This window comes from Geotrypetes seraphini, chromosome 3 (genome assembly GCF_902459505.1).
Source record: "Geotrypetes seraphini chromosome 3, aGeoSer1.1, whole genome shotgun sequence".
NCBI classification, from domain to species: domain Eukaryota; kingdom Metazoa; phylum Chordata; class Amphibia; order Gymnophiona; family Dermophiidae; genus Geotrypetes; species Geotrypetes seraphini.
In genome coordinates, this window is record NC_047086.1 from 352,475,176 (window position 1) to 352,489,107 (window position 13,932).

At 39.1% G+C, this 13,932-nt stretch overlaps 1 protein-coding gene across 1 annotated transcript in view; it reads right to left on the reverse strand.

The window, feature by feature from the left end:
- Positions 1 to 8,917: 8,917 nt before the first annotated feature.
- Positions 8,918 to 13,932, reverse strand: part of USH2A (usherin) — a 45,707-nt gene continuing 40,692 nt past the window's right edge. The window contains exon 7 of the mRNA XM_033935807.1: positions 8,918 to 9,162. Coding sequence (XP_033791698.1) covers positions 9,073 to 9,162 — 90 coding nt within the window. The 3' untranslated portion in view covers positions 8,918 to 9,072. The remainder of the gene's footprint in view (positions 9,163 to 13,932) is intronic.

Below are 13,932 nucleotides of genomic sequence, written 5' to 3' on the forward strand. Positions count from 1 at the left end.
AAAGCTAGCAGGATGTTTGGGTGCATAGGGAAAGGAATGGCCAGTAGAAAAAAGGAGGTATTGATGCCCCTGTATAAGACTCTGGTAAGACCTCATTTAGAATATTGTGTACAATTCTGGAGATTGCACTTTGCACTTTCAAAATGATATGAACAGGATGGAGTCATTCTAGAGGAAGGCAACTAAAATGGTTGATGGTATACATCATAAGGCGTATGGGGACAGACTTAAAGATAAATAGATAGATATATATATATATATATATATATATATATATATATATATATATATATATACACACACACACTAGTATTTTAGCCCGTTACTTTAACGGGTGCTAGAATATATGTCTGTCTGTCTTTATTTCTGTCTCTCTCTCTGTCCCGCTGTCTTTCTTTCTGTCTGTCTCTCTCCCTGGCCCCCTTTGTCTGTCTGTCTTTCTGTGTCTCTCCCTGTCCTTGAGTCTCTCTTCTTTTCTTTCTTTCTGTCTCCCTTCCTCCCGCTGGTGCTAGAATATATGTCTGTCTTTCTTTCTGTTTCTCTCCCTACCCCTGTCTTTTTCTTTCTGTCTTTCTTCCTCCTGCTGTCTTTCTTTCTGTCTCTCTCCCTCCCTCCCTGCCCCCTTTGTCTGTCTGTCTTTCTGCCTCGCTCCCTGCCCCTGTGTCTTTCTTCCTATCTCCTTCCCTACTTCCCTGTGCAGCAGCCGCAGCATTCCCTCTCCCTCCATTTCCCTGTGCATCATCATTTTTTCCCTAAGTCTAGCTTCTCCTGCCCCTCCTACACTCAGTACTTTAAACTTCGGCCCGGCCTATAGGTCAGGGGTTTCTCTGGCTGACCGTCACCTGCTGCTGGTGGCTCCGTGCGCCGTACTCGGCCGCCGCAGCCTGCAGCCACCTATAGCTGCCGTGGCCTGCAGCTGCCGACAGCCGTCGCAGCCGACATCCGCCTCGAGGGGAAGAGAGAAAGAGAGAGAGAGATTCGCATGCATGTGCACTCATACCTGCGGTGCCCTACAGCTCACAGAAAACGGGAGCACGCAGGTGGGAATGCGAATGCGCGGCTTAGGGTTTTATTATATTAGATATACACACTTTGGAGGAAAGGCAGGGGAGGGAAGATATAATTGAGACATTTAAATACATATGTGGTATAAATATGCACGAGGCAAATCTCTTTCAATTGAAAGGAAATTCCAGAGATAAAGGGCATAGAATGAGGTTAAGAGGTGATAGATTCAGGAATAATCTAAGGAAATACTTTTATACAGAAAGGATGGTAGATGTGCGGAATAGTTTCCCGGAAGAGGTGGCAGAGATAGACTGTGTCTGAATTCAAGAAAGTGTGAGACAGGCATATGGGATTTCTTAGAGAGAGGAGGAGATAGTGGATGCTGCGGATGGCAGACTGGATGGGCTATTTGGCCTTTATCTGCCATCATGTTTCTATGTTTGTTACTAGATTTTCGAGCATGTTTTGCAAAACATCCAAATGTGGATTTGGAAGTCATATCGAAAATGCCCTTCCACTTTTAGCACACATTAACTGGTGGTGCTAACTGACCCGTACTGTCTGTCACATTTAGTTAATACAGTGGTACCTTGGTTTACGAGCATAATTCGTTCCAGAAGCATGCTCGTAATCCAAAGTACTCATATATCAAAGCACATGTCCCCTTAGGCCACAATGTAAACTGAAACAATTCGTTCCACAACCAAGGTTTACTATGGTGGCCCAGGGGTGGGTGGGTACCTGTCTGTGGGTGCTCCAACATCACGCGCACCCCGTACAAGCATGCAGGATGTCCTGCGTGCTTGCACATGGTGCACGTTTTGTTGGAGCGGTGCCGGCTTGACGGGGGAGTTCAAAGGTCCTGCGCATGCGTCTGGAGGATGGCCGGCTTGAATCGGAAGCCGGGAGGTGCTGGTTAACAGCAAAGGCATCGCCAAAGAGTGAGGAGAGCTGCACGGGGACCCCGGGGAAAGGAAACTACCATGCTGCAAGGGCTGCAACACCCACAGACAGGTACCCACCCACCCCTGGGCCATCCTAGTGAGAGCTCGTGTAGCGCATCAACACTCGTTTTGCGAGACAAAAGTTTGCTGAGTGTTTTGCTCGTCTTGCAAAACACTCGCAAACCGGGTTACTCACAAACCGAGGTTCCACTGTACTTGGAAATTACTTTCATGTTAACAGTAAGACATAGTCTTGCCCAAGCTCCAACAAGCTGCTATGCTGTTAGCGCAGGTGAATTCCCATAATAACCACTTAACTCACTTTTAATAAATAGGTCCTCTTTGCTTCTTCTTTCTGAGTTGGGGCAGTATGTGCTCTGTAATTTGCAATTCTAGGAGCCTCAGAGCTGTTATCGCATGAATAAAAAATGTGAGCTGCTGATTTAATGCAGATCATGTCTGTGTATTAAAGATAGCTCTTGATTTAAGCACATCAGCAAGAGTCCAGAACTATTTTTCTTATATTGCAACCTTTCTGTTGCCCTATCCTACTATCTTCAGTAACACATCAAACTATGCTATATATGAGTTAACAAAAAAAAAGACTACCATTTCTGGTTTTCATGCCAGTGCTTTGTTTTACGAACCAAGACCTGTTGTTTTTCCATCAGCAATATAAACAACATGATGAATCTGAATCAGATAATTCCTCAGCAGGTGAGGAAGTTTTTAAAATAGGAAAATATTTATATGTAAACACAATATGGTTTGAAGTCCAGGGAAGGGAAAGTAAAGGAAAAAGTTAAAACAGTAGTGTTAGCTAGGCTGTTCAAAGTATCTGTATATGTCTGTATTTATATATAGGAATATCTATAATCTAATCTACAGTATATCAATAGTAGATATCTGGATGAAAATAGATACACTTAGGGTTCCTTTTACGTGCCAGATTAGTGCACGCTAGGTGAAAATCTACCGCCTGCTCAAAAGGAGGTGGTAGCGGCTAGCGCACGTGGCAATTTAGCGTGCGCTATTCCGCGCGTTAAGGCCCTAGTGCACCTTTGTAAAAGGAGCCCTTAAATTTATATATAGATGTAGCTACATGTTTGTGCATATATAATAATAATAAAAATGTATTTATAACCCGCTATACCTTGAGAGTTCAAAGCGGTTTACATCAAGAAGATTTGCCAGACGTAGATGAAATACAAACAGAAATATATCCATCAAATAACTAGGGTTTGTTATAGAAATTTGTCATAAGTAAGTCTTCACAGATCTTCTAAACACTTGATAGGAGATTGAATTAAAAAAAATAAACCGCTTATAGTTTTACTCCAGGTCATACTTAAAGAAAGGTAAAAGTACGGATGGGTGAACATCTGTCTGATATTAGGTGTAAACAGCTTCAAGCTCCAGTCGTATCACATTGGGTCGATGCAGGTCATCACATTAGTGATTTTTAGATACAGTGTTCTAAAAAAATATATTTGCCAAGAGGGGGCGATAGTTCACATAGACTGCTAATGGAAGAAATCCAATTGTTTCTTCTAGTATGTCTACTAATATCTCCTATTCAAAGGCTAACTTTAGATCAAGAGGATCTTTAGATTAAGAAAATCTTTACTCAATGGCATCAAGAATAAAGACTACTGATCTCAAGTGTCCACTGTCAATTACCAGAACTAATCTTGGTTTATTGACCTTTCATGTGAACTATCATTGATCTGAGTCTATCCCTTTTAGTCAAACATTTTTCATTTTTATTTTATTTTGTTGCTGTTTAAACCTCTATTTTGTTACTATTGTTCTTTATGTTCAATAGTACTATATAATACTTAGCTTGGGTATTGTATGTCGCTCGACATTTGGTACGATTGCACTTTTTGGTTGGTGACTGAGCACTTTTAAAGCACTCGTTGCACTTTATATTAGCATATTTATATTTATTTATTATTTTTTATTTAAGTGGAAATCGAACTTGTGGAGATATATAATTTTTATCCTTAAAGATTCAACACAAGTAATTTCAGTAGTTACTCCTTGAGTAATTTGAAGCCAAAGCTTTGCCCAGATATCTCTTTGAAATACATCCCTTTAGTGTTGGGAATGAGAACAGAGAAATTCCTTGCCTGGGATGAGAATGTGTAGGGAGCACGAAATGATTAGCGAGATAGATAGGAATAAGTCCAACTAACGTTTTAAAGCATAAACATGCAAACTTAAACACAATTCTAGCCTCAATTGGCAACCAATGCAATTTCCTATAGTATTGAGTAACATGATCTGATCTTTTCAGCCCAAATATCCAACACACTGCAGCATTCTGTACAATCCTCAATCTCCTAATAGTTTTTTTTAAGAATGATCCTAAGTAAACCACATTGCAATAATCCAGTATGCTCAAAATGAGGGATTGGACATTATCTATATTTTGAAAATTTCCAGATTATACAGTCAAGGGTAAACTTAAAACAGGCAACAAATATCCATTAAAATTCCTAATATTTTCTAGTATTTCACAATTTACAACTTCAGATGAGATCCTAGAAAGAAACAAGGAACATGCAAATCTACCGAAATAAACTAGTAATAAATTATCTAACTTTTACAATCAGGATTTTTTAGCGGTATACCAGTCAACATTCAACAGGCAGCAAGGCACCTCCCTACCCCCCCACCCCCGATATCTTTACTATGTATACCAGGCAACAAACAATTAAAGAACAGAACATAACAGAGCAAACACCCCCCCCCCCCCCCCCCCCCGGTTAGGTTTAAACAGAGTCAACTATTCAAAACAACTTAGGGCTCCTATTATGCGTGTTAAACTGCCGGCCACGCTAGCCGCTACCGCCTCCTCTTGAGCAGATGGTAGTTTTTCGGCTAGCATGGGGTTCATGATAAAAAGTCACATGCAATAAATCCGCTAACGCGGCTTCGTAAAAGGAGCCCCTAGACCCCCTAGCAAACCAGTTCCCATGTTAATAGTCATGGTCTAATTTATGTTATAGATCCAGAAGAGACTAGTGAATCATGTATGGTTATGCCGCCTGATATACTCCTTTTTCATATATGTTCTCCCCCACCCCAGTCTGCTCCTTGGATAGGATAGACATGCATGTATCCCAAATAATAGAGCATGCTCTTCTCTGCTGGGTTCTCCTTAAGTTTGGCCAGTCCATCACAATGTTGGCCCCTCCCACGTCCAAAAAGTCTTGTTCTGGGCGTTTGGGACTTGGACAAATTTTTAGTCAAGAATGTGTTGTAAAGATAGACATAGTGGCAGTCTGGACGATCAAATGCCTGGACGTACAAAAAGATGATTAAAAAAAAAAAAATTTTAGACATACTTTTCAAGAATGGTCATTTTCCTGCTGCTGACTTTGGACAACTAGCGCCCTACATACAAATCGGACTTAGACTTATGTTTTGATTAAGCCCTTCCACAGGTCTATAATTTGAACAAGTGTCAGGATTTAGTAGTATCTTTTTGGATTAGGGTCAACACGATAATTCATTTCACTTGGAAAACAACCTTTTTTCAAGCATCAAATTGAAAAAGGACTGGAGCCAACAGAGTCTCTCAGACAGAAAAAATTCCAACATAGATGCTGGATAGGGAGTCCAAATCACAATCTCTTTTACTTAACTTTTTTTTTTTTTTAAGCAGAATGATTCTCTATCTCATCAAGAGTAAAATCTTTCATCGTCTCTTCTTTCTTCAAACCAGTAAATTGTTTTTTGAGTAATATCAATAATCTACTAAATAGTCAGCAGAAGGACAGATGGACATTGTCAAACTTGGATTTTTAAAAAAGTTTTAAAACAGTATGGAACAATTCTTGAGATCCATTAGTTCCAGCATGATTTTTTTTTTTTTTGAGAAATAAGTTGTTTTCAGGAGCAAACAAAAGAGGGAAAATGAACACTTTCCCCCTCTTCTACGAAACTGCGATAGCAGTTTATAGCATGGTGAGCCGTGCTGAATGGCCCGCGCTGCCCTTGATGCTCATAGAATTCCTATGAGTGTCGGGAGCAGCGCGGGCCATTTAGCTGTGCAGCTTAATAGCGCAGTTTAATAGAAGAGAGGGTATATGTCACAATTGTAATGTCATGTGTCAGGAAATAGCATAAACTTTCAAAATGTTGCTAAGTTTCTCATTTATTGAAACTTGATTAAATTGCATGCATTTTTAGTATATAAATATAACTGATACTTCTAAACCTAAATATGCTCTATTATTTCCACATATTTTTCAGTCATTTTAAAAAAATCAAAAAAAGATGAATATTTAATCCAGTATGAGGGAAAATTTCAAAATGTGCCGGGTAAGGCAAATGCTAAGTCCACAGGTACTTTTTGTGTTCCTTTCCCTTTGAAAATTGCCTAGGAAAAGAACCTACTGATGTTTTGCACCCACTTTTTCTGAACAAATAAATTGAACATACGTAAATACTTAAATACGTAAATGCTTAAGCTACTGCCTACTCTGACCTTATCTTGCTCAGGTAACACCACCACTAGTAACAATGCTTATATTTTCCTAGAACTGTACCCCCATACAAGCTGGGGAATATTATAAATATACATAAATCCTGTGCAAGTAGCTATTCAGAGAGGAAATGATCAAACTGGGTGAGGGCTTATTTGCTTTTTAATGTGACATAAAGGGCTCTAACGCAGCTTGTCTTGCCCTAAGGTGGTGATATTTATGTGATCATGGGTCTCAAATGCCTGTGAAGCAGCTCATTACTTGTTGATATGTACCAGCTGCACACCACAAGTCATGTTCTTGGCTTAAAATTATGGTAAAATTACCCCCGTCAAAAGCTGGGCTTATTTTATCAATCTAAGGGTATTGGGCCTCAAAGTAATGGTCCGATGCACCCGGGCTGTGTCATTTATATCCCCTCCCCCTCCATGGGCTCCCACCATCCTTCAAATATCCCTGATGGTGCAATTGTCTTCTGGCAGGAGCGATCCCTAGTCACTCCTGCCCTGGCGGCACCGTCTCCAAAATGGCGCCTACAGCGTAATTCCTTTACCATGGTAGTTGTTAACCTGTAGGACTGCTATACTGCAAACTGCTGACTCCCATGGTAAATCAAGTGCAGTAAAAGCTTCTAATTTTCAAAGTTCAAACTTCCTGTGTGGAGCATAAGAGAAGGGAGTGAAAAGTGTAAAATGATTTCAAAATGGACTTTATGAGGAAAAGATTTAATGTGCTATGTTTTTTTTAATGGTTAATGTGCTATGTTTTTTTTTAAAATGAGACTCTAGGCACCCTAATCACCACTTTTTGAAAGAAGAGTATTCCCATATAACATGCCCATAAACAGTAAGAAGTAATCCTACTGCTATACAGCACTTCTTTCAGAGTAGCTTCACTGTTATATTTAAGGTCCTCAGCGGGCCACCACACACTCAAATCATTTCATAGTGTGGGGCTTTACGCTCCCATTCGTCACTGGACCCGTAACTATGATTATAATTTATGTTGAAAAAGTTTTTTATTAATGCTAAAACCATAAGCTAAGTAATTTTAGCATTAATAAAAAACTTTTTCAACATAAATTATAATCATAGTTACGGGTCCAGTGACGAATGGGAGCGTAAAGCCCCACACTATGAAATGATTTGAGTGTGTGGTGGCCCACTGAGGACCTTAAATATAACAGTGAAGCTACTCTGAAAGAAGTGCTGTATAGCAGTAGGATTACTTCTTACTGTTTATGGGCATGTTTTTTTTTAAATGCATACGAACACTGACGTACTTGAACAAAGCTAAACTCAATTATATCCTTGGCTGTTGACAACTATCCATACATCGTTTAAAGTGATCACTTTATCTTTAGGTTGGACGTCAGGATCCGTCCCCGTATACATCTGTACAGGGATCAACCCTTTAGTTCCCCCCAAAGATTGACCTAGAACCTCCAATCCAGCTACTGTAGATGATTGTGGGGGCGAGAATAGAGTCATCCTTACAAAAAACTGTATCAAATCTATGTCAGTTTTCATCGGATGTTACTGTTAAAATTAATGAGTTTGAAGTTAAATCTGAAGAAACAGCAAAAAAAAAAATTGGAAAAATGGTTAATACTTTACAAGTTAATGCTGCTTCCAATATCAAAGATTAGAGAAACTGGAGAACTCTATTAGGGCTAAAAACCTTCGTCTCTTAAATTTTCCTATTACACATTATCTTTCTCCCATAGAACTCTTGAAAATGTACTTGAGGGAAATAATACATTATACTAATGTGGATACTTTTGAAGTTGATAACTTCTATTACATTCCAAGAGCTTCTAAGGAAACAGTAGAAGAAGGTGGTATGGACCAATCAGTTTCACCTGACAGTTTGAATGTATCACAGTTTCTCGAATCCTCTAAGGACTCTGCTGGTGGCCCTCAAGACAGAACTTGAAAAACAGGCTATTTGAAATTATACTTATTTAAAAAACAAGATCTGTTTTGTAGTCAATGAGTGACAATTTTTCCGGATGTTTCAAGACATACTCAGTTTAAAAGAAAGCAATTTCTTCAGGTAAAGCCTAAAGCTTTGGCTGTGGGAGCTACTTTCTTTCTAAAATTTCCATGCAAATGCCTTATATCGTATGGAAGTGATAAATATGTGTTTCTTGACCCAATCCAGCTAGAAGGTTTTATTAAGGAGAAAACTTTATTAAAAGTTTAATTTCTGTTATCGCTAATTTTATTTGGGAGGATGATGAATGATATATAAAGTAAGCCAATTTAGCCTGTCGTTGATGGTAAAATATATAAGAGTTGATTTCCTAGTTTAAAGTCTGGTGACCATTTTAATGTGGACTAGATCAAGTTGATTTATTTACTTATATATGTTTCAATGTATTTTATATACAGAGTTTTTGTGGATATTCATGAATATTTGTTATTATTGTAATGAATAATCATAATAAAGAATGAAAAAAAATATATATCCTTGGCTGTTACAGTAATATATTTGAAAATATATTTACATTGCTAATATTCTTATGCAATATAGTAACCAAATGCAGGACAAAATCAATAAAACACAGTGGGAGGTGGGATATCTCCTCTGCCCATCCAGTATAAAGACCTTGTTTTTCTCCACTACAAATGAGTGTCTGTAAATGCAGTCTGTTCTTTTGTCATAGTACTGAAGCCTTTGACAGTATTTACAGGATCATCTTCAGGCACATACTGAAATAGAAAAAAAAAGAAAAAAAGATGAGTGATTTTTCTTACTTTAAAAGCCCCTTTGATACTTTCATTTTCTAAGTTTTTACATTTGCTTCAAATTATTCCGTTATTACCTGTGGTAACTTATGAAAAGGGTCACACTTGAATAGCGTAGCTCATTTATTTTCTGATACCTTTACTACTCTTGTATCTGATCAGCCCTGGTCTCCAGTTCCATGGCCACACCATTATGGACAGTGGGTGTAGTATGGGTGAGCAGTGCCTGGGATGGTGGTGCCCCTCCCCCTACCCCCTGACGCATACGCGCTTCCCTTGTCCCTATCCCCACACCTTTTTAACTTCTTTGGCGGGAGCATCATGCCCACGTCGGTGTCCGCTCGCCCTTTGACATCACTTCCTAGGCAGGGGTCCTGGAAGTGACCTCGTTTTTGGGGGGTTTTTTTTTAGTTCAATCTTTATTAAGTTTTAACATCTTACAAAGGAATTTTCTAATATATTCTAACCATATGTAAACAGGCAGCAAGAAATTTTAACAGAGTCATGTCATTATCCATCCCTCCCTAACCCAAGCCCTCACCCTAGCCCCCACCTTCCCATTTGTCTGGAAGTGACTTTGGAGAGAGTGCTGATGCAGGCAGCAATCTCTTGCCAGGGAAGTAATATTCATTGGGGAAATCCTGAAAACCCGACTGGATTGCGGCCCTCAAGGAGGGACTTTGAGACCCCTGGTATAGGGTAAGGCAAGGGGTGCACACGGCAAGGAGAGGAGCAGGGGGCAGAGAGGAGGAGGGGTGCTGCACCCTTAGAAAGACCACGCCCAGGGTAGACCGCCCCCCACACTCCACCCCCATACCATGCCACTGATTATGGATTAGATTCAGTGAATCTGAGTGCCAAAAAAAAAAGCATGTTGAGTGCTGTTTTATAAATGGCACTCAGAGCTGGGCACTGTTTATTCTAAATCCTCTATCTTGCCAGGACATTGGCGCAGCTGGGTGGTCAAGGCTGCGCCCTCCGTCGCCATCGCCGTCGCCTCATCCTCCACCGTGGAGACCCGAGCCTCTAATCCCGTAACCCGGGTGGCGTGATCTTCAAAGAGCGATTCTAACTTTGTAAACTGGGAGGAAATTTGCTCCATATGCAGGCCCAGAGCTTGAAGAACACCTTGTTGGAGTTCCGTCATCATCTCAGCCGTAAAGATCGGGCTGGCGGCACGAGGCGGGTCCGCCATTTTATCCTCCACAGGCATTACCTTTTCACGCTCTTTTCTAGTTGTTTTGGAGGTCATAGCTGGGGTAAATTTCGCCAAATATTTGTCCATGTATTCACTAGCATCTACGATGCAAAATGCAGTCAAAATGCGCTGGTATACCCCCGTTAGTAGACAAGTTAAGGAGTAGGGCACTGGAGCCGGCACAAAGAGCTGCTCACCGGCTCACAGCTTCACGTGATCCTCCTGGGCACTGTTTATGAAGTAGCCCTTAGTGCTAGAATCTGTGCCCAACATTTGGGTGTGAGGATTTAAACATAACATAATGTCGTACTTCTTAACCGCGTAACCATAAGTTCTACGCGGTTTACAAAAGATTATAAACTAAAGATAATTTAAAGATGACAAAAATAAATTATTTGACCAAGTATTTTGAGAAGAAATGAGTTTTCAGTTGAGTTCCGAAATGTTTATAAGGACAGGCTCCAAGCAATAACAATTGAAATTCTCTGTTATGTGAAGCTGCTTGGAATGCTAAAGTATGATCCAGCAATTTCTTGCTTTTACAGCCCTGTACTGAGGGAAAGGTAAACAGGGCATGAGATTTTCTATTATTTTTATACGATGCTAGAGAGAATCTATTAACCATGTAAAACGGAGTGGTACCTTACATAACGTTATAGCAAAAGCCAACCCAACTTAAACAAAACACGAGCCCCCATTGGCAACCAATGCAACTCACAATAAAATGGAGTTACATGATCATACTTTTTAAGACCATAAATCATTCTAACTGCTGTCTTCTGAATCAATATGAGTCTAACCATGTCTTTCTTGGGAATTGTTAAATATACAATATTACAATAATCAAAACCTACCTTTTTGACAAATTCCTCTGATCTATCCACCCTCTTCCTTGCCTCCTCCTCTGACCTCGACTCACCCCAGACTCTTCACCGCCGTATGTAACACTGCTATTTGTAACACTGCTATTTGTAACAACTTACAGCAAATGTAACTACTCAGTATATGTCAACCTAGCTGAAAAAACAACTTCACCGTAAATTTATCGTCTAAAATGTAAATGTAACATCACTGAAACTGTAACTTCGCTGTAAAAGTACAGTCTCTTCATTTGTTAACCGCATAGAACTTCCATGGTAATGCGGTATACAAGAATAAAGTTATTATTATTATTAATCCAAAAGACTCAGTAATAGAGATTGTACCAGAAGTTTAAAAAAGCAGAAAACTCATAAAAGGGTTTAATGGTATGCAGTTTCCATAACGTGTAATAACTCTTACGTACCACAGCATCTATTTGTTTTTTCATGGCCAGATGCTGATCCAAAACGACTCCCAATATTTTAATTGTTGGTTGAATTATATACAAGGTAGAATTTATACTAATCGATGGCTCGTGAATAATCTTATGTGGCGACACGACAAAAAGCTTGAGTTTGAAATCCAGCATCCAAGAGTTTATCAATTTTGACACAGACTCAATTTCATGAGAGATATGAGATAGAACTTTATCACAAGGTATGACAAATGTGATAGCGTCAACATAGCTGAACAGTTCTATACCTAGGTTACTCAAGCTGTAGCCCATGGAGGAGAGATATACATTAAATAATGTGGGTGAAAGTGGGAAACCTTGGGGTACACCACTCGGATTTTTCCAGTTAAAGGAAAACTGATAATTAAACTTAACCTGATATTGTCTGGATTACCTTGTAGGCCAAAAGCATCCAAACAAGCCAATAATTTGGTATGATCTACCAAATCAAAGGCGCTACTTAGGTCGAACTGAAGCACCAGTGAACTGTTACCCTTGCTCAGTAGGCTATTTAAATGGTCTAACAATGTAGCCAACACTGTCTCAGTGCTAAAATAGGTTCTGAAACCTGATTGAGAATCGTGCAGTAGGGAGTGTTGCTCAAGATATTTTGTGAGCTGGAGTTGAACAAGACCCTCCATGATTTTTACAAAAAAGGGAATGGATGCAATAGGACTATAGTTAGATGGTAATGAAATAGATTCTTTGATGTTTTTAATTATTGGCGTAATAATTATAGTACCTTCCTCATGTGGAAATATTCCTGCTTCTAGAGAGTCGGATAGCCATTCAAATAATTTCAGTTTATAGCTTAAAGGGGCAGCTGCCTTAAGGTTAGGAGTGCAGGGGTTGAACAGACAATATGATTTGACATATTTACAAAATAATTTGGAAAAATCATCCCATTCTGGATAATCAAATGTAGACCAATGTAAATTTACGCAAACTTCTTCTTTTATCATTCTAAGATGATAGCCGAAAAATTCTGAACAAGGCAAACAAGAAGATCTTAAACTAGAAACCTTGGAACAGAAGAAATTCGCTAGGTCGTCAGCAGATGGTAGAGGCAACCATGGAGACTGTGTTTTTTAAGTCACATTAAAAACATTATTGACTAAGTGGAATAATTTTTTAACGTTAGTACTAGTATTCCCTACTTTATCTGAATAGTATAATTTTTGTTTCTCTCTTAGTAATGATTTTAGCGAGGGGAAAAGTAAATCATTTTTTAAAATTCTTTATTCATTTTTAACATTAAATACAAAGTGCATACACATAAGCAATCAAGTAATATAGTCTACTGCACTCTTCTCTAACAAATAAACTAAAGCTGTTTTAACTCTTCTCCCTCCCTCCCCCTCCTGGATATGTATAACAATATTTCATGACTCAAAGGGAAATACTACTAATAATAATTATATTACTACTTATATTATAACTTGTTAACGGGCCCCAAATTTCTTTAAATTTGCTATGGTGTCCCCTCTGCACAGAATTCATGTTTTCAGACTTATAAATCTGACATAGGGATTCCCATCGGAAGCTATAATTTAAGTTATCCCAGCTTTTCTAAGTAAATCATTAATAACCGGATCATCAATGGAATTAAGCCAGGTTTCAGATATAAACAAGCAGGCTAAATTTTGATCAATTATCCAATCCTTAATAATCTGTGCTTTACCTCTAACCGATAGTTCATTTACATAAGCACAATTGATAATAGTTAACTCTTCAGATAGGAAAGATGTTTGATTCTTAATAGTAATGGGTCGCAATCTCCACACTCTTTTAGAAAAAACCCTTGAGTTCCTATAAGAAGTGGTATGAATCTTAGTAGGATATGATGGTAATTCCTCAGAGTTAAATAATATTGGAGTTAATTGTGGATTGGAACGTATGGATTTGCATAAAGCACTATCTACCATGGGTATCTCCAACTAACATCCTTCAATCTACCTAACAAGACTAACAATAGAAAAGCATTTAAGAAATGCATCTTAAGCAGACTTAGGGCTCCTTTTACGAAGCTGCGTTAGCGGTTTAATGTGCGTAATAGTGCGCGCTAGCTGCTACCGCCTCCTCTTGAGCAGGCGGTAGTTTTTCGGCTAGCGCAGGGGTCAGCACGCGCTAAAAAGGTGCGTGCGATAAAGCCGCTAACGCGGCTTCGTAAAAGGAGCCCTTAAAGTATTAAAATCTCACTCTAAAATAAAAACTTATGCTA